General features: G+C 42.2%; 3 protein-coding genes across 3 annotated transcripts; 2 read left to right on the top strand and 1 right to left on the bottom strand.

The window, feature by feature from the left end:
* The first annotated feature begins 57 nt into the window (after positions 1 to 57).
* LOC133414174 (coiled-coil domain-containing protein 152-like) lies at positions 58 to 8,754 on the top strand. The gene is made up of 6 exons (XM_061699352.1): positions 58 to 122; positions 335 to 399; positions 790 to 925; positions 2,239 to 2,366; positions 6,568 to 6,669; positions 8,464 to 8,754. Exons 2-6 carry the CDS (start codon positions 361 to 363, stop codon positions 8,587 to 8,589), a joined length of 531 nt encoding a protein of 176 aa, XP_061555336.1. The 5' UTR covers positions 58 to 122; positions 335 to 360; the 3' UTR covers positions 8,590 to 8,754.
* Positions 8,755 to 9,794: 1,040 nt separating this feature from the next.
* On the top strand, positions 9,795 to 16,339 carry nim1kb (NIM1 serine/threonine protein kinase). The gene is made up of 4 exons (XM_061698709.1): positions 9,795 to 9,897; positions 11,914 to 12,204; positions 13,600 to 13,868; positions 14,794 to 16,339. The coding sequence occupies exons 2-4, from the start codon at positions 11,931 to 11,933 to the stop codon at positions 15,556 to 15,558; spliced, it is 1,308 nt and encodes a 435-aa protein (XP_061554693.1). The 5' UTR covers positions 9,795 to 9,897; positions 11,914 to 11,930; the 3' UTR covers positions 15,559 to 16,339.
* Positions 16,340 to 17,936: 1,597 nt separating this feature from the next.
* On the bottom strand, positions 17,937 to 19,081 carry gadd45gb.1 (growth arrest and DNA-damage-inducible, gamma b, tandem duplicate 1). The gene is made up of 3 exons (XM_061698543.1): positions 18,887 to 19,081; positions 18,573 to 18,780; positions 17,937 to 18,481 (listed from the first exon to the last, which is right to left on the bottom strand). Exons 1-3 carry the CDS (start codon positions 19,027 to 19,029, stop codon positions 18,368 to 18,370), a joined length of 465 nt encoding a protein of 154 aa, XP_061554527.1. The 5' UTR covers positions 19,030 to 19,081; the 3' UTR covers positions 17,937 to 18,367.
* Between the last annotated feature and the right edge of the window lie 1,925 nt (positions 19,082 to 21,006).

Raw genomic sequence — 21,006 nt, 5'->3', positions numbered from 1 at the left:
ACTGACTAGTAGATCAAACACACTCTATTGTGTCTTTGACCAACCTCTTTCAGAAAGGGATGCCCTACTTGCCACAGTGAACAAGCTGCAGCAGGCTTTACAGGAGCAGTGCGAGCTCAGAGGTAACACAAGTACATGTGTTGTATTAGGATAAGTGTTATTACATATGGCCATCCCTCGTAAACTAGTCAAACATGATTTCAATTCCTTTCTGTAGGGCGTATCCCCAATGTATTTTTGATTGTTTGTTATATATATGACATCACAATAATAAAATTGAGGGTAGAATATGGCTCATAAGAATAGTAATGCAAATATCTTCTCCATGTTCTAGTGGCGAATGAGACATTGAGGCGCAATATGGCAGTCTTGAGGCAACAAAGTAAAAGAACAGCAGAGGTAAAAACTTCAATAAGTGAAGACTGGACTTTATTCAAGGGCTTAATTTCCACTATGTGGTTGTGTGGCGGTGTTGTGGTTTACTCGCCTGATTTGTGGTGCAGGTAGGGTGAGATTACGCCACTTACCAATGATGTGAATTTGAATTCCAGGGTTTGGCTAGTTTGCCTTTAGCCTGTTCTCTGCTGGAATAGGTGTGAGCCTGAACAGGAAACTCAGTCTAGAAAATGGATGGATGGATAACTGTTTACTAGTAATATGTCACCTAAATATGTATCCTATGTGCAAATATTTAACTTGTTTGCATTTTTTATTTATTTATTTTATTTTTATTTATTTATTTTGGACAGTAAAATGTGGACAGTGTTGTATGTTGTCTTTTATCGTCAGGATGGAAAGGCTGAGATCCAACGACTGCTCTGTGAAATGAAAGCACAGACAGAGAGCCACAAGAGGGGGCTAGAGACTGTAACGCAAGAGTGCCGGCGACAGCTGGCAGAGGCCCACAACGAAGGTTTTAGTCAACGTAAGAGCAGTAAACATTACCCTCACACTAGCTCACTGTGTTAAGAGCTTTTTACACTGAGCTCTGCTACTAAAATAATCCACCCATATGTTACGTGAGACATCAGTAGTCTGGAGGAGAATGCATATTGCACACATGAGGGATTCGGACAATGAAGTCACAATGAAGGCAACTGTAACATTCATGTATCACAAGTTTGGAGGGACTGCGCAGTTGGCTATTTCACAAGCAAGACATTGTGTCCAAATTCTTGCCAAATATAGGTCAAATAGGTATTGAGAAGTTGACCAATAGTTCACAAAGCATAATCAATAACCTGATCAGTTATGTAAAGGAGGGCTGTTGTACTGTGGTGATCATTCCACTGTCATGTTTTCTCACTTGTTTAAAAATACTTTAAGATATACTACACAGAGGTCACTGAAAATAGTTTCAAAAATTCTGGACAGGATGTATACTTTCAACAGTTTATTCTTACTTATGTACTGATGTTGTTATTATTGGTATCTATTATTATTATTATGATTGGTATTATTGGTGTCGAAATGCTTTTTTAGATAAATTCATGAAAAATTAGGACAAATATGTACTAAAGGTTTAATTAATATGTGTTGAATGGGAAACCATATCTCATAATATCAAAGGTAGTTAACAAATTCCTAGAGCTAGTGAGTATTTTTTAAGAAAATACACTGCTTATGTATTACCCCACCAACCAATGTAATTGCGGTGGGAGAAATAATTGATCCATAGATGGATTGGGCTGCAGGAGTAAACTATTCTGAATGAAATATTACGTTTCATATTGTTTTATAACATTTTCTTTTTAATAAAAGTCAGAGTCAAATCATGAATCGTTTATTTCTGCAATGGTAATACACCAGTATTTAGAAGCTCTTTAACTAAAATGATATTTTTAATGCTGAAATATATTAATTTTATGCATTAATTGTTTTGTTCTACCAGATAAATTGAAAGAAATGTTATCATTTCTGTATCAAATATTATTATTTATTCACATTCCTAAACAGAAATATAGTTGGCTGTTGTTGACTGTTATGCTTAATGCATTTCTGACTTCTCAAAAAATCTCAGCAAGCCGGTTCAAAATCACCTATAAAAAGGTCAAATCAGTTTGAAAAGTATCATTCCAGTTCAAAATGGTAAAGCTTTTGAGAGCATACTAAAATTTATTTCACATTAAAGCACTTCGTGGTGATTGATGTACTCGTCTCTTTTTATGACAGGAGGTCTCATAAATTTGTCAAGGACTGTATGTAGAGTATATTTAGGTGAGATGTCTTTTACTGCAGTGCAAGCCAAAGAGGCTGAATTTATGAAGTTAGTGGAGCAAAAGGATCTGGATCTGGAGGAGATGAGCAGGAAGCTAAAGGACCAGGAGAGAAAACAGCAAAGTGAGCTTTTGAAGTTACAAGTGGAGGTAAATGGAATTTAATTCCTCCAACAGCGCTGCTGTGTATTGTAGATATTTTGTTAAAGTTGTGTTCATGGACCCACTAGCCAAAGTGGTAAATACAGAGCTAAAGCAGTAGGTAGTAGTGTCGTGTATTTGTTAATGACAAAGATAATAATGCAGCAATATTATGCAGCAAAGTTAATTAGTTTTACTTTGCTGCATAATATTTGGGGGAAAATGACATTGTGATTTTCTTTAGCCCTGCAATATATATTACGGTGTTAAAAAATACAGGTTAATACATACGTGTAACGTGAAAACCAGCGGGCATTTCTCTTTTTCCCTCTCTAGAAAAAGAAGAGCACAAAAGTATAGGGTGTCATGGTCTGTGTTTTGGTTTGGGTTGTGTTTAGTTTTGTTCCATGTTTGTCATGTGCTCATTACGTTGTTGTGTCCACCTGTTCTCGTCTACTTTGTGTCGACCAACCAGCTCTCTCCAGCCACTCGTGTCTTGTCCAGGTGTTCCTCGTTGTCTCGTCAATCTGTTTGTATTTAGTTCCCTGGTTTCTTTCAGTTCTTGTCAGTTCATTGTCGTTGTCACGTCTTTGCCATGTCATCGTCGCCAGTTGTCGTTGTCACATGTCATTGTCAGGTGTCATTGTCCCTATCTGTTCCACGTCTTACTCACAGGTCATAGTTTGTTTCCAGTTTTAGATATTCAAGTGTTTCTTTGTTACTTTCGTTTGGTTGTTATCTGTTGTGGGACTTTGTTTAGTTTTGCTTTATCCAATATCCTTGTTTGCCCTTTTTGAAGATTAAATATTATTTTGAGACTCCCGCACTCCTGCCTTGCCTCCCTGCTTCCCTGCAATTGGGTCCACCATGTTCTTGCCTTGCGTTACTCGCCCTCACCCTAACCACGTACGTGACATAGGGAGACAATTGTATTAAGTCTACCTTTGTTTTAAATGTACTGTAGCACTGAGCAATTGTCCAGCCAGAAATAAATATATATATTATAATGTTATTATATAATTATATTATATTTAATAATAATAATAATTAAAAAATAATTTATTTCATGCCCAGTTATACTCTAGTCATTAGCAGATTCCTAATACGATAATTTTTTTTAAAATCAAGTTATTTTACACCTATGTTTTAAAGGTCAGAGGACAAAGATGTTATGGGGTCAGTTAAAATTCATATTTGCATTGTTTATATGTTATGTAGTACATGCAAGTCACTTCCAGCAAGTTGTCAACTGTAGTTTAGCTAAAAACGAGGTTTTTATTACGCATATTGAGCACTCCCCGAACACACCCAAAAATCGATACGTCGGGGTGGAGTTACTCTATCCACCGCAAGGGCTACCAGAAGTGACGTTGCAATTGCCAAACACAGCATGCTACACTATATACCCAATGACGAGCAACGTGTTGGAATATGAGGAGGAGGAGGATTTTGACATACAAGAGCATCCAACTGAACTTGGCATGGTCAAACCGTACATGTTTGAGCCGATCAGGAGGTCGGAACCTGACAGTGACTACGACGAGCAGCCAAGTCGAAGCTGTACAACAGAAAAAGAGAGTGGCCTCTGGGTCGATGTGACGGCATTGCCTGCAGAAGAGACAACATAATACCGCGCAGAACGGATTTGAAATACAGACTGGTATGTTTGTGCATCCCATAAATCCATAATTTACTTGCTCCAGCATCCTCACTTGTCGATAGAAACATAGAATCATGAACAGACGCAGTATGAGCAGTCGGCCGTTCTTGTGGGATTTATAAGGCATTGGTCCATCCATCCATCTCTGTACCGCTTATATTTATTTGTTGTTATATGATAGAGTATTTTATTGTACATGCATTATGTACATTTGGTCAGTATTCCTCCGGTTTCTTGTCAAGAAGGTGGCGTAGGTGTATATAAGGAAAACCTCACCTCTTGTCTGCGCCGCTTCACCGCTGCACCATGGTGGCTGCGAGAGTTAGTTGTCTTGCTGGCGGTTTAGATGGCCGTAGGAAAAATAGTTGGCACTGCAGCTGGTTTCAGCCTCTGCCTAGCTGCACCTGCGTATCCAATGCTTTCTGCTAATTCTTTCTCAAAACACCCCGGTTAAAAATGATCAGCACAGAGTTTGGAATGCTTGCTAGGCACCCATAGCTGACCACGTTTCTTACCGTCGATTGACTTTCCCTATCCACTGGTCACGTATATCTTTATCACTTGGATAGCCAAAGAAACTCTTTGTCACTGCCTAAACCAATTGTACAACCAAATGCCACACAATAAATCATCATGAAGTCGCTAACTCCATCCATCCATTTCCTGAGCTATGATTGGGTATAAAAGAAGCTTCCCTGAATTGCTCAGTCATTCACAAGCAAAGATGGGGCGAAGCTCACCTCTTTGTGAACAAGTGCGTGAGAAAATAGTCGAACAGTTTAAGGACAATGTTCATCAACGTACAATTGCAAGGAATTTAGAGATTTCATCATCTACGGTCCATAATATCATCAAAAGGTTCAGAGAATCTGGAGAAATCATTGCATGTAAGCGGCAAGGCCGAAAACCAAAATTGAATGCCCGTGACCTTCGATCCCTCAGGCGGCACTGCATCAAAAACTAAACATCAATGTGTAAAGAATATCACCACATGGACTCAAGAACACTTCAGAAAACAAAGGTCAGGAAATACAGTTCGGCACGACATCCGTAAGTGCAATTTGAAACTCTACTATGCAAAGCAAAAGCCATTTATCAACAACACCCGACTTCTCTGGGCCCGAGCTCATCTAAGATGGACTGATGCAAAGTGGAAAAGTGTTCCATTGACAACGGAGAGCCCGGACTGTTGGACAGTTGAAGCTGTGCATCAAGCAAGAATGGGAAAGAATTCCACCTACAAAACGTCAACAATTAGTGTTCTCAGTTCCCACACGTTTATTGAATGTTGTTAAAAGAAAAGGGAATGTAACACAGTGATAAACATGACCCCGTCCCAGCTTTTTTGGAATGTGTTGCAGCCATAAAATTCCAAGTTCATGATTATTTGCTAAAAACAATACATTTTATCCGTTTGAACATTACATATCTTGTCTTTGTAGTGTATTCAATTAAATATAGGTTGAACATGACTTGTAAATCATTGTATTCTGTTTTTATTTATGTTTAACACAACGTCCCAACTTCATTGTAATTGGGGTTGTAGATGCAAAAAGCAGAAGACGCATTCTAAATCATATTTATTGATTTAACTGCTGTATATCTGCTATATAATCACTTTGAAATGGTCCGTGGTTTGTAAAGGGGTTCTAGTGTTATCAAGAAAATTTTTAAGATCTTTGTCCTCTGACCTTTCACATATGCATGAGTATTTCTATATTTGAAGTGCGTTAGTTTAAGCAAAACACACCTAACATTTGTCCCTTCGGTAAGTGTAATCTGATCTGACATGCTTTCGTTCATCACATTCTGAAAAGAGATACAGTAAATGAAGGTCTGTAATTATTTGTCGTGTCCTCATTAATAGTTATCATACAAAAAAAATAAGTGTATAACAATCTGGGCTGCTTGTGTATGTTGTTTAATGGGTTATAATTCACCGTATCATTGGTGCTAATCTTATTGGCATGTCCAACCAGGTCGCTCTGCTGGTCACTTATTACATTCGATTGACTGCATATCAATACACCAACATTATGCAGGATCCTGGAATGTGACTATTGTGCACTCCTACATTGCGGTGACAATGCTCAAACGATATATTGTGCAACCCTAAACAGAAGCTAAATAAGCCAAAGCAATGAATGTAAGTGCAAAAGAATAGAAATCAATGACATACATTTTTTTTAATCATTTAACTGTGTACGTTTGTACAAGCACGGAAGACAACTCTGAACAATAACTGTGATGATTGGTGACACTAGTGCCAACACAACAGATCCAGGCTTGTCTCCACTAATATTATCGAGCCGACTACAAAGTTAGGTGATTCAGGGTCACATGACAATGACAGGAATGCTATTCTCCTCATTACAAGACCATGTACTATCAAAATTATTTTTTATGTTGTTATTTTAATGTTAGTACACATACAGTTGTTTTAAAGTTGAGTAATTTTGCACTGCAGTTATGCTTTGATTTTTAATGATATTGCTACATGTGTGCCAAGCATATTGTTTTTTTTTTTTTTTTTTTTTTTGGTTTTCGTAGTTTGGTGAAAAGTTGGGAAGAATTCAGAATACTGCTCAGATGAGCCAATACCATCAGAAAAACCATGACTCTGTTTTTACTGCACAACATTTCTTCAAGAGGGTAAGCATGTTTTTTTTTTAATTATTTTTTTTTTATTCTGCTTAGAGCAATGTTCATGTTCTAAAACAATGTTTGTTTGGACCTTTCGTCAACCCTTAAAGGTTGCCTTCCATCAGTTTTTATGAATTGTATTTTTATAATCTATGATGTCCTTTAATCCTTTAATATAATTTGGGTTGGAAATGGCCTTTTTGAAGTTATTCTATTTGTTCTTTTCCACCTGGCATTCGAGATGGCCGGATTTCTCATTAATATGTGACATGTAAATGATCTTTGCTTTGATTGGATAGCTCATCATCCGCAATTTAAATATGGAAAACAGCTTGGCTCTGATTGGTCCATGTCACGGTGTCTGCTACCGTTACGCAGTGCTTCTCAATTGTTTTCTGTTATGACCCCCCCCCCAGGAAGAAGAAAAAAATTTGCGACCCGCCGCCCCCGCGAGTACAGCTCTATATAACATTGTATATAAAGGATAATATAATCTAATCATTGAAGAAAGTACAAAAGAAAGATATAGATCAATTTACATAATATTTTGTTTTCAGTCTGTAACAGAAAATAAAGTGCATCAATTTCCCTGAAATAGAAAAGTGCGAGCGCAACGAGAGCACCACTGCCATTTACTGCAGTGGATGTGCAATTAGACTTTATTCTAGTACGGCAAATCATGTTCTTCAGGGTCTCACACGCCCCCCCCTGGCATCGCAACGCGACCCCCCAGCGGGTCCCACCCGACTATTTGAGAAGCACTGCTCTAAAAGCTTGGGGCGGCCAAGCATTCATAGCGACGTCACGTCCTTCAGTGCTACGTTAAATTTCCGTGTCCCTCCCAAGAGTTTGATTAGGGGATTATTTATACTGTACACACTGAACGTGCATTCGCCTCATTTGCACCACATTGATATGCTCCTCCCACCTCGGTCCTCTTCAGCCGGGTCGTTGGCGTGCTCACGTCTGGCGAAGGTGTGCTGTCGGCGGCCAGCTGGTCACCCGTCCCGGTACTATCATTGTCAAGCACAATTCACCAAGCATTGGATTCTTGGCCCACTTACGCTATAGGGAACGTGATCTGAAAGGGGACGTGGCTGAAAATTAAAAGAGAGGGGGGATATTATTAGGTTACTCTCATTCATCGGAATTGAACCTGGCACAATGAATGATCATTGCTGAGGACATCCAGTGTCCAGTGTTTCATCCAGTGTTACATCATAAATTATGAATATAGTTTAGTATTGTTTTAAAACACAACATGTCAACTTTGTAGACTGCATATGTATGGCTAAAGACTGGCTTGCTTAAAACCTGGAAATGCCCTGTTGCTGTTCCACTTTGTTGAGTGGGTGGGTACCAACCACAATGTGGGCAGGTACTTGAGTATTCATTGTCAAAACTTCATGAAACTGTCTGTGATTTCAAATTCACCCATTTTGCCAGCCTTATGCTGTTTATTGTCTTTTGCCTTCAGTCGACAAACCGCATAGATGTCAAACCATGCAACAGACTCATTTTGACCAATGTGCATAAAACAATAGAAAAAAATGGATTCTGATGGAAGGATTTGACAAACATCTGTTATTTGTTATGAGATTCATTTTACTTAGAATAGATAGGAAAAGGGCTTACTTCCATAGCTACTGTAGGCCAGAGAATAAACAATCGTTGAATTAAAAAAAAAAAGATGGAGGCAGTCTTGTAGGTCATAACTCATACAGTACATTAGTAAATGTTCTGAGAAATGTAATCTTTGTGTCCAGGATGTGCATGTTTCTATTAACTGTGTTTGTCCTTTAGAAGCTGCAGTTCTTCCAGGAAGAGAAGAACAAGGAAATTGGGGCTCTACGTCAGAGAATAAAAGAGCTGGAAGACAGCCAGCATACTGCCAGCCTCTGCAGCCGTTCGAAGAAAAGAAGGACCTAAATTGTTTAAGGCTAATAGTACTAATGGGCGGCTGGCCATGTCACCTCTGTAGGTTCGAGCAACAGTTCACTAGTCTTTAAATTTTACATTTCCAGATTTTTTGAGTTCAGGTATTTGACTTCTCACAGGGTCATTTAACAAGAAAATCATCTCCCATGCACCGTGCACTGTCATACATTGATTTGCAGTTTCACTGCCATGGTGGCAGGTGACCAGAGTACTGAGATCACAGTTAAACACAGGCTGTATTTCTAAGTCTTTAATCCAGTCAGACACCTGCATCAGTTTATGGCAGGCAGGTGGAGCAGTAAGTAGAAAAACACGAGACCAATTGCCATTAAAAAATAAATTCTGTTGAAGTTTTCCCTAGTTATTTCACTGCAACTCATTTCATGATTGATTTCTTGAAGTTAACCTCAACTCCAAATCACTGATGCTGGTGTGACACATTTGTCTGACTTTGCAGGGTTCAGTTCCCACTCAGCGTTGGGGTGAATGTGAATGGTTGTCGGTCTTTCTATGAGTCCACTGGATGAATGGTGTAGAAAATGCATATATGGATGCCTAGTTCAACTCATCTTGATTTTTGATGGTGATTTGTATCTCATCCTCTTTGTGAAAGAGGCGGAGTACACCCTGGCCTTTCCATTCACCTTTAAATCAGATATATGCTTGATGAGCTGAACATGTTTTATGGAGTGTTGCGGTAAAGGTTCAATGTACTGCTATTTGTCTCAGTGTTCTCACTCTACTGCTCACCATGATGAAACACCTGAATGAAGAAGCTTCTCCCGGTGAGGCTTTGTAATCTCTTTATCTGTGCTGCTCAGACAGTGTTTGAGAGGGAGCCTAGTGCTAATCTCACCAAGAACATTATTATGTAATGCTGTTGCGTAACATTTCATCTCACAAAAGCTCAGATAGAGCAGTTGTCGCCACATTCCACACAGCTACACGGTAACAAAAAGCATCCATATTTCCTATGACTGACATGATCACATTTCTTAGTGATAAGGTTGGGCCTCATTTTTTGTTATAAGATGACATCAACCTTTTAAAATGGTTGGGACAGACTTAAACTAGAACAGGATTACAGCTCATGACACGAGTGTAGTACGTCTTCCCTCAATGAGGCAAAAGGCTAACGGGCGGGTGGGGGTGAGGGGTGTGGCCTGAGAAACCTTCCTCCTCATCAGAGTGTTAGAGTGCATCGGAGGGCTGTGATGGGTTATGATTCCTAGGTTTGGAAGTTAATTAAAATGGACACCACAATTTTGTTTTGATGACATTCAGCAGTTTGGAAACTTGGTAAGAACATACATTGCTTAAATATGTCCGATGAAAGACTTGCATCTATCTGTGTAGTGTTATTGTTTGATAATACAGCAGGGGTGTCCAGACTAAGGCCTGCGGGTCATTTTTTTTTTAGGGCCCCGCAGCATATACAAAAAAATTACATTTGACAAGACCCGCAATGCTATTGATTTGGGTGTTGAGAAAAAGACTGGGGTGCTGGTCTCCTTTTTTAAGAGTCCTGTGGGGGGGTAGGGGGGGGGGGGGGGGTACCGAAACTCCTGATATAGGCAGTTCAGTCCCCGTATGATCAGTGTCAGAGTTTGGCCCGGCAGCTAAGTCAGATTCGCTTTCGGTGACGGTTGGACTCCGCCAAGGCTGACCTTTGTCAGCGATTCTGTTCAAAACATTTATGGACAAAAAAAATGTAGGCGCAGCCGAGGCGTAGAGGTGGTCCGGTTTGGTGGCCTCAGTATTGCATCTCTGCTTTTTGCAGATTATGTGGTTCTGTTGGCTTGAGACCATGGTCCTGAGTCGGAAAAGGGTGGAGTGCCCTCTCCAGGTCGGGGATGAGATCCTGCCCCTAGTGGAGGAGTTCAAGTATCTCAGGGTCTTGTTTACAAGTGAGGGAAGAATGTAACGGGAGATCGACAGAGCGGATCGGTGCAACTTCTGCAGTGATGCGGACTTTTTATCGGTCTGTTGTGGTGAAGAAGGAGCAGAGCCGAAAGGCGAAGCTGTCAATTTACCGGTCAATTTACGTTCCTAGCCTCACCTATGGTCACGAGCGGTGGGTCGTGACCGAAAGAACAAGATCCCGGGTACAAGCAGCCGAAATGAGTTTCCTCCGCTCTTCCTTAGAGATAGGGTGAGTAGCTCGGTCATCCGGGAGGGGCTCAGAGTAGAGCCGCTGCTCCTCCGCATTGAGAGGAGCAAGATGAGGTGGCTCGGGCATCTGATAAGGATGCCTCCTGGACGCCTCCCTGGTGAGGTGCTCCGGGCACATCCCAGCGGGAGGAGACCCCGAGGACGACCCAGGACACGCTGGAGAGACTATGTCTCCCGGCTGTCCTGGGAACGCCTCGGTATCCCCCCGGAAGAGCTGGATGCAGTGGCTGGGGAGAGGGAAGTCTGGGCTTCCCTGCTAAAGCGACTGTCCCCGTGACCCAACCTCAGATAAGCAGAAGAAAATTGATGAATGGATGATGAAGAAAATGGGGGTGGTGTGACACCCATATCCCCCATTTGTGTAATAATTCACCTTACAACTACTACAATTACCACTACTACTAATAAGAAATGGGATTTAAATATAGAATAGGAATTTTCTAGATATGCAAAGAGAGTATTGACAACTAAAATAGTAATAGTAATAAAAAATATCTCTTTATAATGCCTCATAAATAAAGATAAAGTTTCAGAAGCAAACGTTTTCGTCCACTTTCTGCTCTGTGTCAAGGTCTAATTTGTGAACATATTACATTATTGATTTATTATCAACCTCAACTAAAGACAGCTTTGAAGAGTGTCAGTTTATTACAAATTGCTCGTTTTAGTTCTGAATATGGGGATCTGATTAGGGCAGAGGCAGATCTATTCTAGTGGGATACAAGGCTGCGCATCACCCCAAAATCATGCAAAATCCAAAACTATTAGTCTTTTTTCCTTTAACAGAAAGCTGTGTTGTAGCAGTCTCTCAGAATAACTATCATATATAATTGCTTGATGGATTGGTTTTAGTGTTTAATAAAGTTGAAGAATGTCAAAGTCGCCCTTACATCCTTTGATTTTTTTTTTTTTTTATATGCGGCCCTCGGAGCAAATGTTTAGACATGGCTGGTGTACAATACGATGTAATTAAAATGTGATGTTACGTTCAAAGAGATTAAGTCCAGTGGTTAACTTTTTTTGCACTCAAATGTATTTGTGTTATTAGTTAAGACTTAGTTGCGTTTGCGGTGACATACTGTAGATTTGGAAGTTAATGGAAAATGGTTCTACTGTTTATAATTTACTATGATTCACTTGCAGATGAAAGCATCATAAAAATGCCTGCTGGACAGATGCGGGTAGCAAGCCCCAAACTTCATCACAGCCTTTACAGCCTGACAGACAGCTCAGACCCTGAACAAGACGGTGAGGAAGCAGTTGGACCGCTATGCCTTACTCCCCTGCAGAAGCTCACAACAGACATGCACAAGGATGACAGAATCATCAAGGAACTGGTCATCGGCCGCAGGGTGGGCTTCTACAAGGTTCGAGGAGAGATTGGTCATGGGACTTTCTCCAGAGTCAAACTGGCTTTTCATGCTCTGACAAAAGGTACCCCTAGCACAGATGTCACTATTGTCAGTTTGTTATGTACTGCATTCATCTAGATGTGTGTGGGTCGATTGTTTGTTGAACGTGTTAATCATAGCTCGACACAACTGTTACTCTTCTATGGCTTTGAATGATGGATGCTTTCCATTCAGTTGCACAAATATTTTGGGATGCCCTAATACATAGGTGCCAAACTCAAGGCCCGGGGGCCAGATGCGGCCCGCCACATCATTTTATGTGGCCCGCGAAAGCAAATCATGCTCGTCAACTTCCATGCTTTTTGCTCAAATCTGTACCCAAATTCCAAATTGTCATAATAATAAACAATAATGTTGATATATTGCATTGTTCTGTTACCAAACCCTTCTTCTCCAGTAACTTAAACAATACTTGAACAAACTATTATCCTTGTCTTCTGATTTTAAAACTAGTTATCCCTCAATTTGTTATGTACTGGTAATAATATGTTTTGGTGATGATTAAACATTTATATGTTTCACTGTTTCACGGCCCTCTGAGGGAAATCATAACTACAATGCGACCCGAGACAAAAAAAAAAAAAGAGTTTGACACCCGTGCCCTAACACATTCACTAAAGTCTGCAGTGTCAATGGAGAATTTCAAAAATATTCTCTGGACAGGCTTTGGGTTTTTTGTTTCAATAAACTTTTTTAAACAAATCATACTTTTTGTAAAATGTAGTAAACAAATCATACTTTTTGTAGAATGTAGTAAACAAATAATACATTTCGTAAAATGTAGTAATGTAGCGGGCAGCACCGTGATTGAACGGTTACCACATCCGCCTCACCGTTCTGAGGTTGGGGGTTCGACATCTCTAGATTATGGAGTTTGCATGTTGTCCCTGTGCTTGCATAGGCTTTCTCAAGGTATATTCCGGCTTCTTCCCTCATTCCAAAAACATGCATGTTAGATTAATTGAAGACTAAATTGTCTGTGGTGTAAATGTGAGTGTGAATGTTTGTCTATATGTGACCTGTGACTGGGTCGCGACAAGTCCAAGGGTGTACCTTGCCTCTCGCCTGAAGTCTGCTGGCATAGGCTCCAGCTCACACGCAACCCTAATGAGGATACGTGGTATCGAAAATGGATTAGTGTATAGTAATGTTACTGATATATAAATATAATATAAATAATACAAAAAAATCAAATCAATAATCAGTTCATTACTACTAGCTATCGCCATCACCTGTCTTGGTTGTCTGACCAGAATGTTTATTTATTTAATCAATCATGCAACTATGACAAATTTAAATTTGTTTCTGATTTGTCACATATAAAATTGTCATTAATTTTCTATAAATGCACTCTTGTGAAGTTATTTATCCTGGCAGCCAGTATGGTTGGTTGAAGTCCTATCATTTGTCCTCATAGACAAAGTGGCCCTTAAAATCCTGGACAAGACAAGATTTGACCATCAGGCCCAGCGGCTTCTCTCCAGGGAAGTCAGCAGCATGAACTCCATGGAGCACCCTAACATCATCCGTCTCTATGAAGTGGTGGAGACGCCAAGTCGCCTCTACCTGGTGCTTGAGTACGCCGGTGGAGGAGACCTCCACAACAAGATCTGCAATGAAGGAAAACTTGCTGACAACACCAGCAAGATCACATTCTCACAGATCCTCTCTGCCATTAAATATATGGTGAGTCAATGCAGTGAGCAACTGCACTACTCACAAAATGTAAGGGACATTCAGCTGTCGAGTAACATTTCAGGATGAACCTAAAATGCGCCATAACCTTTACACCTTAATGTGACCTTCTCTAAACTTTTAAGTGCACCTGTCCAGCTGTTCAATGTTTCCAAACATTGTGTTCAACTTGCTGTTCTCTAACAAGTACCGGAATGCCAAAAAAAAAGTTACATTTTCTTTTAAATTTCCAAGGAAGTCCACTTCTGCACCCTTTTTGTGACTCTTCCAGTCTTTCTGTATCTCTGTTGTAACCTGCTGATGACACACTGTGACAGTCTAAACTCAGTGGCCACTTCAGAAGTGTTAATTTTGTTTTCCCATCACAGAGTTGTATTTTTTTCATTGCTAGCAAAATGGGCGATGGCTGTAGTCAAGTTAAAAGAGCAAATATTCCAATAAGATTGCTTGAAACTGCGACTAAAAGGGTAAAACATGCAACAATTTCATCCAGTCGTATTAGTGCGAGTGCATATGTTTTATTGCTCCCTGTAACATATGCGCGATATTAGACATTGTGGTTGAAAGTTGCCCTCTTTTTCACCGTTCTGTAGATTCCGCATTATTACCTGTTTTGTCAGCCACTCCTTGTACAGACCAATTTCATTTTAACAGTAAAATATTTAGCTAATATAACTCAAGTTACTGATACTCTTTACTTCATATGAAAGTATGGTATGCCAATTAAGACAACTATTCATGCAAGGTCATGCTGCACCCCCCAAAATAGTATGCAACCAAATTTTGTGCCAGTGTGACCAAGTGAGAAAGTTGGTCACACCAGTGCTACCAGTGGATAGGTTGTATCATAGCCCTGACATGCAATAATAATATTTGCAAGATTAAGAAATTAAATCAGCTTTGATTTACCTTGCAGCACAATAATAACATCATCCACCGGGACCTGAAGGCAGAGAATGTTCTGTTCACCGGCAGTGGCTGTGTCAAGGTGGCAGACTTTGGATTCAGCACGCAGATTTCCAACCGCAATGATGCCCTCGACACCTTCTGCGGCTCACCCCCATATGCCGCCCCGGAGCTCTTCAGGGACGAGTGCTATCTGGGCCCTCCAGTGGATGTGTGGGCCATGGGGGTCCTACTTTTTTTCATGGTGACCGCCACCATGCCATTCCGTGCTGAAACCATGGGCAAGCTGAGGCGCTGTGTCATCCAGGGCGCGTACAGTATCCCCCCGTGGGTTCCTGGTCCCTGTCAGAGACTCATCAGGGGCATCTTAAAGGCAGATCCCATTGAGCGTTATGCTGTTGACCAGATGCTGGGTTGTGATTGGCTTTTACCTGTGGAATTCCCTTGGTCGTTGGCATCTCCGGAACCAGCAAGCCCTGTGCAGGGCCTGTTGGATTCTGAAAGTAGGGACCTTGTGGAGGAGGAGGAGATGGAGGAGGTCCGTTGCTCACTAGAGAAGCTCGGGTTTACCTCAGCACACCTACGGAACAATCGACAAAATGACCGCCGCACCCCTGATGCAGGGGTCTATCGAATCCTGCTGCACCGAGTGCAGAGGAGGAGGGGCTGCGACAGCCTGCCGGTGGTCCGAGGGATGGTGAGCGACCCCAAGCGGGAGGGACTTAGAGCATACAGGGGCCTCAGGCACACGTCCAAACTCTGTGTGCTTTCATAATATGGTATGCAGGTCTGCTTAGGCTGTTTTTATTATACCGCTTTTGTAGTCGCATTGATTTAAATACTGTTTTCAATTTCCCCCTATCTTTAATTACCCACTCGACCAATCACTAGAACACATTAAGAGAGCAAGTTTTCAGTTTTCAGCCAGCTTAACCCTTTTGTATAAGCAATGTATTTAAAAGAATGATTTCACATTGACAGCACATTATTGTCAAACTCAAATAAATGTTTGCTGTCGCGCTCTACAGAAGAAAAGTAAATGAAATGGTCACTTTGGTAATATTTCATATTTATGCAATATTTCCTTGCACTGAAAAAAAAACAGCAATGAAATAATACAAAGCTTGAGTGTATCTTTTTTTAAAAAACAATAACAAAAATATGTGCCTGGTAAAAGAAGATTGAGTTCTTGTGCATCTTTGGAGATGTAGGAGAATTATATATGAGTGTATGTGGGTGTGTGCGGCGGCAGTTTCTTGTATGTGCGGCTGCACTGGGTGGCATTTCTGCGGGGCAGTAACCCGCCTCCCAAAAATAAAAATGCTCCGTAAAATGGTTTTCTTTTGGCAAAATGTGAACGATTGCTGTTTGTATGGAGAATTTGTATCTCCTTGTGCAGACATTATAAGGAGTCTTCAAAATTTTGCTAATAAATGTTGACGTGAGATGTTATCAACGATTGCAAGTTGCAATGTTCTTTACATTTTTTATTTAATTCAATTGACGTTAATTTTCTTCGAACAATGCCAGTAGTGTGTAGGTCAACTGAAAGTTGAACAGTAAAAGTACTCAATGTGCACTTAAACCGGCCCTTTTTTTAGCTGTTTGTGTTAGTTTACTGTATTAGTTGAATTAACATGTAGCATGCTCATGCATGCTGAGTCCATGCATGATTCATATCAAAATTATATACAGTATTTGTATGCAACAGCAGGAGCACTCTTCAAATATTTTGGAGCTTCATCGGCCACTGAAGATGATGGACACCATCTATATCTCCACAACTCACATTGATTTTTTTCCTTGATTTAAAAATATTTTCTGTTGGTGTATTCTTATTTGTTTATAATTGAACATATTTTAAAGAAAATATAAGGTTCACTCCTGTGTGTGTGTGTGTGTGTGAGTGTGTGTTTGTTGGGGGATGTGTGTGTTAGAGACACCTTTTTAAAATCACACAAAATCAATTGGAACATGTAAATATTGAACTCCATAATCTTTTCTAATTCCTTTTAATTTGTCTGATTCACAATAGAACCATTTTGGTCGATGATAGCAACTATAGGGGTAGTACACTTGGTCACTCAGATGATGATCACATTAAAGAATGTGTAAATATGAATATTTCTGTAAATCTCAAACAATAACAAAGGCTGCACTATGTGCTTAAATGACACAGTCAGTAAGCGAACCAGCTAGTCGCGTAGGTCGTATTATTGTTACTTACCTACTTGCTATTATTCTCCCAGCATCGAGCAGGTGGCTGCTGCACCCAAACGGAGCTGAAAGTGCGCCTTTATGTGGCCTGTTTACCAAAGTTTCACCAAGTTCCTGCGAGTAAACAATAGCCACGACAGCAGCTGGCAGGACACCAGATGCTGCACGGTGGGACCCCTCTCTTTTTCACAACCGGCCCAAACCAGCTGGCCCCAAACCCAACTTGTCCGTTTTTGGTACGGGAGAACACACTAAAGCCTCAGCTCCTCCTCCCTCAGCCATGCCCTGGTCGACCCCCTCCTGCATCAACAGCAGATGGCGTGGCGTGGCTGCGGAGACATCTGCAGGGCAGACAATGGGGGCTGTGTCCGGGCCGCTGGAGCTGACAGGCCCGGAGCTGCGCTATTGTGTCTTTACACATGCAGATTAGACTAGGGGTTGGGGCAGGGGTGCGTTTTTTTTCTGTCTTGTGCTGCAGGGGGGCCGCAGTGAGCAGATGACAGACCAGAGCCCCCCTCTCAGACAAATTTGCTGAGTTTGAAACTTTTATTTGCCCTTCACCCCTCCTCTATGAGCCCTGTATTCAAACATTACTATTTGCAAGAGAAAGTGAAAACACACACCAAAAATTATGATTTCTGCTGATGTCTTTTTTTATTCTTTTCCACTTGCAAATTCCAACAATATCAGATTCTTTTTTTTTTTTTTTTTTTACATTTTTTTCCAAGAATGAGAATGTACAATACTTTAATATTTAGCATTAATTTAATTCAGCCGGATTCTGAAGTGAAACCTTTAGAGAACAGGCATGTATGTTCTCTTTTTGACATTCATCTTTTTTTTTTTTTTTTTTGTCATTGTTAAACTTCTAAAGTGAAACCTTTAGAGAATTAAGACAATTCTGGAAAGTGGGAAAGATTTTCGCTGACTGCAACTGTTGTCACGTTGCTCAGCCAAGAGGCCATCTTTAAAAAGTCTCTTCTTAAGAAGTCCTCTTCCTCAGCACCGCTTCTTCTCCTGCCGCGCGTGCTTCGACGAGCGACGCGCGCACGATCCGTGAGACCGCAGCACGCACGCGTCGCTTCTCCTTCCTCTCCAAACCTCATCCGCACAAAGAATGAGGGTCGATGATGTGTCGCTCTCTCGAGGCATACCTGACCTCATTCACACAAAGAATGAGAGTCATCTCGGCACGGACGGACCAAGAGGCGACGGTTCCACGGGGGCCCCTCGGGCCGGCGCCGTGCTGCCTGGATTGGGAATCCTCCTCAGGAGTATCCAGGGACGAGCAGAGACAGCCTCATCCTGTCCGTCAGGATGAGTGTTTCCTAGATGAGGAGCTTCACAGAGAAGAGCCCGATCCCGCATCAGCGTCCGGGGAGGCTGATCTCGGGAACCCAGTCGTTCAGACGCCGGCTCTCCTCACAGAACAGATGCAGCTTCTCCAGAGAAGGGTCCTCCCAAGCTCCATCAGCTGGGTTCTGTTCCACCAGGAAGAGGAGATGGAATTTACATGAATTTATTGCCGTGGCGTGGGAATCAGAATCCCGCAGGCGGATTAGCTGTACGTACCGTGATGAGGACGCAGTGAGCATCTTCGAGATGCTCCGACTTGTCAGCGACAATCTCAGCCAGACGCTGCATGTCGCTCACTCTGACGATGCTGATGTCGTTGTCGAAGCAGAAGGACTGGATGAGGGTGAAGTGGATCTGCAGAGCGATGTCACACTCGAAATCCTCGTCCACGGCCAGCACGCAGAAGGACGCGCTGTCTGGATCACTGGGAAAACAGAGAGACAGAGCGAAAATCCAGTTAGCTATCATCTCCATCGTTACTCAGTCATACAAATTTGCGAAAGTTCGGTTATCTTCAATACAATTCTTACAGATTCATCACTTTTGCGCACTCGTAGACCCCCACGGTGAGGGAGTGGTTGTCCATGGCGGTCACCAGCACCTCTTCCAGTGCTTGGCCAGTGCACTCGGCACGTTCGGTGGATTTGTGGGTCAGAACTTCCTCAAGAGTCATGTTGATGACGATGACGAGACTCCTCCAAGGCAAAGGGAGTTTGGAAAGGCTGTGAAGCAGATCCGCAGAAAGAGCAGGCTGTTCTCGGAGGAGAGGCTTCCCTCTTTTATACAGAGCAGCTCGTGCGGGGCTGTCAATGAGCTGCTCTCCGATTGGCTGCAGCCGCGCCATGTATTGGTATGATAATGCTATTGTCACACTTCTGGCTCGTGGCAGATTGATGGAGGTCGTCGAGCCACGCACGCCCACCCCCAGCAACACGACCCCCCCCCCCCCCCACCCCCTCTCTCCTTTTGGGATGCAGCGGCTAAAAATACCCTCATTTACGCACGCACAAAAGCGCGCGGTGCTTCTTTTGTGCAACTTGCAAAAGACAGAACACGTGACTCGGTTTACGCGAGTGCACGTGGAAGACATATACCCGCTTGCATCACTTAGAGGAATAGATAGTGCTGTTGTTTTCATTCAAAGACCGACACGCGCGAGTTCTTGCAGCCACAATCCACCCCGACAAAAAAATGCGCAAACGAAGCTTCATGCAGTTGTATCGCTTTTATGCAGGTTGGTTTTTATCTTAGAATTAGCGTATAGAGAAAGTGTGCAAACCCCCACCCCCTCCCTGATCCGAGCCTCAGCAGTCCACGGCGAGAAAGGGCAGGTGGACGATGCCATCTGTGGGCTCGGGCCTGCCCCCCCCCACCATAAAACAGTCCTATTGTGTGCGCAGAAGCCTTCTATTGTCACAGCTCCCATACAAATGGAAATGAGCAGCGCGTGCCAGAAGCTTGTGCGTGCTGCTGCAGGGGTCACGCAGACCACGTGATCATCAGCTGTCCACAAAAAAATCCTTGTCTGCTTCTTTTTATTTAATTACTCTGCTCGAGGCTCCAGGGACTGGAACGTTTCACTTTTCTGCATTTGGTCATGTGCGACCCAATTTTTCTTTTCTTTTTTATTTTTTTTGCATACTTTCTTGCTTTGTTTTTTTGTTTAATGTGTAGTTAAATTCGCATTGTTCGCACAGTATTTCATCAAATTCTGGTGAATAATACTTCATTGCTGCACGTGTTGCATTCGTACCCCTCCATTACATTTTTCTTAGTCATGAACGTGCATAATAATCGTAGTCATCAGGCGTGTGGCCACTGCTGTATGTAAATATAGGAGTGATGCTGCGGGTGAAAAGGCGGCGCAGGACTCAGGTTCGTGCTGATTGATTCCGTCTATTGTTGAACTGAAGGCAAAACGACAGATGGAGAAGTGTCGCAATGACCCCCCCCCCCTCCTCAATACCACCTCCGTCCTACATCTTTTGTCCACGACTTTGCATGTGGTGCCCTGTCTGAGTTTGGATTCCATTTGATTGGCAAAAAGGTTTCGGTCCAAAGTGTAATCTGCTGTTGATGATCAAATCACCCGCAATGTGTGCTGTAAACATACGGAAAGAATGTTGAGAGTGTGTTTTGTGCGACAACAAACGCTTATCGGGCCATTATTGCACCAACAACAAAAAAGAAAGTGTTTACTCGCAAACTGGCAACTTGCAATTTCTGCCCCGCATGTGCGTGCACGTCGCCTCGCGCACCAGCTGACGGAGGCGCAGTCCAACACGGATCTGCTTGAGACTTCTGAGGATTGAGACGCTGGCGTGGCCGCGAGGCTTTGTGGCTGCAACACATGTGCTTGACGGAGGCCTCCCTGCATGGCCGGCAGTCCCGCGACAGGTGTTGCTCGGGGATGAGCTCCTGATCTGTGGTGACCCGCTGCGACCCAGCAACCCCACTGCGGTCAAGCAAGCCTCCACTCGAAAAGTAGCAGTCAAGCCAGCCGCCCCTAATTTTGTTCATACTAGGCATTACGGTAATAGGTCGCCAACTCGTGGCGAAGCCACCTTCAAAATAAAAGCTTCCCAATAATACCGACGTAAGTGCTCTTCGGTTTAGGAATGCAACCAGCAAAGTTAATTTGAATCTTGAA

The sequence above is a fragment of the Phycodurus eques genome, chromosome 15, assembly GCF_024500275.1.
Source record: "Phycodurus eques isolate BA_2022a chromosome 15, UOR_Pequ_1.1, whole genome shotgun sequence".
Lineage (NCBI taxonomy): Eukaryota > Metazoa > Chordata > Actinopteri > Syngnathiformes > Syngnathidae > Phycodurus > Phycodurus eques.
This window is presented reverse-complemented; position numbering and strand designations above follow the sequence as displayed.

Bases quoted from the DNA above. Each gene is read 5' to 3' on its own strand.
- gadd45gb.1 (XM_061698543.1), bottom strand. From the start codon at position 19,029: ATGACTCTTGAGGAAGTTCTGACCCACAAATCCACCGAACGTGCCGAG. The intron at 18,781-18,886 runs GTAAGAATTGTA...CTGTTTTCCCAG, and splicing joins TGCGCAAAAGTGATGAATCT to TGATCCAGACAGCGCGTCCT. The intron at 18,482-18,572 runs GTACGTACAGCT...CTGGTGGAACAG, and splicing joins CTCACTGCGTCCTCATCACG to AACCCAGCTGATGGAGCTTG.
- LOC133414174 (XM_061699352.1), top strand. From the start codon at position 361: ATGGCAGTCTTGAGGCAACAAAGTAAAAGAACAGCAGAG. The intron at 2,367-6,567 runs GTAAATGGAATT...TGGTTTTCGTAG, and splicing joins TTTTGAAGTTACAAGTGGAG to TTTGGTGAAAAGTTGGGAAG. The intron at 6,670-8,463 runs GTAAGCATGTTT...TTTGTCCTTTAG, and splicing joins CACAACATTTCTTCAAGAGG to AAGCTGCAGTTCTTCCAGGA.
- nim1kb (XM_061698709.1), top strand. From the start codon at position 11,931: ATGCCTGCTGGACAGATGCGGGTAGCAAGCCCCAAACTTCATCACAGC. The intron at 12,205-13,599 runs GTACCCCTAGCA...TTGTCCTCATAG, and splicing joins TTTTCATGCTCTGACAAAAG to ACAAAGTGGCCCTTAAAATC. The intron at 13,869-14,793 runs GTGAGTCAATGC...TTTACCTTGCAG, and splicing joins TCTCTGCCATTAAATATATG to CACAATAATAACATCATCCA.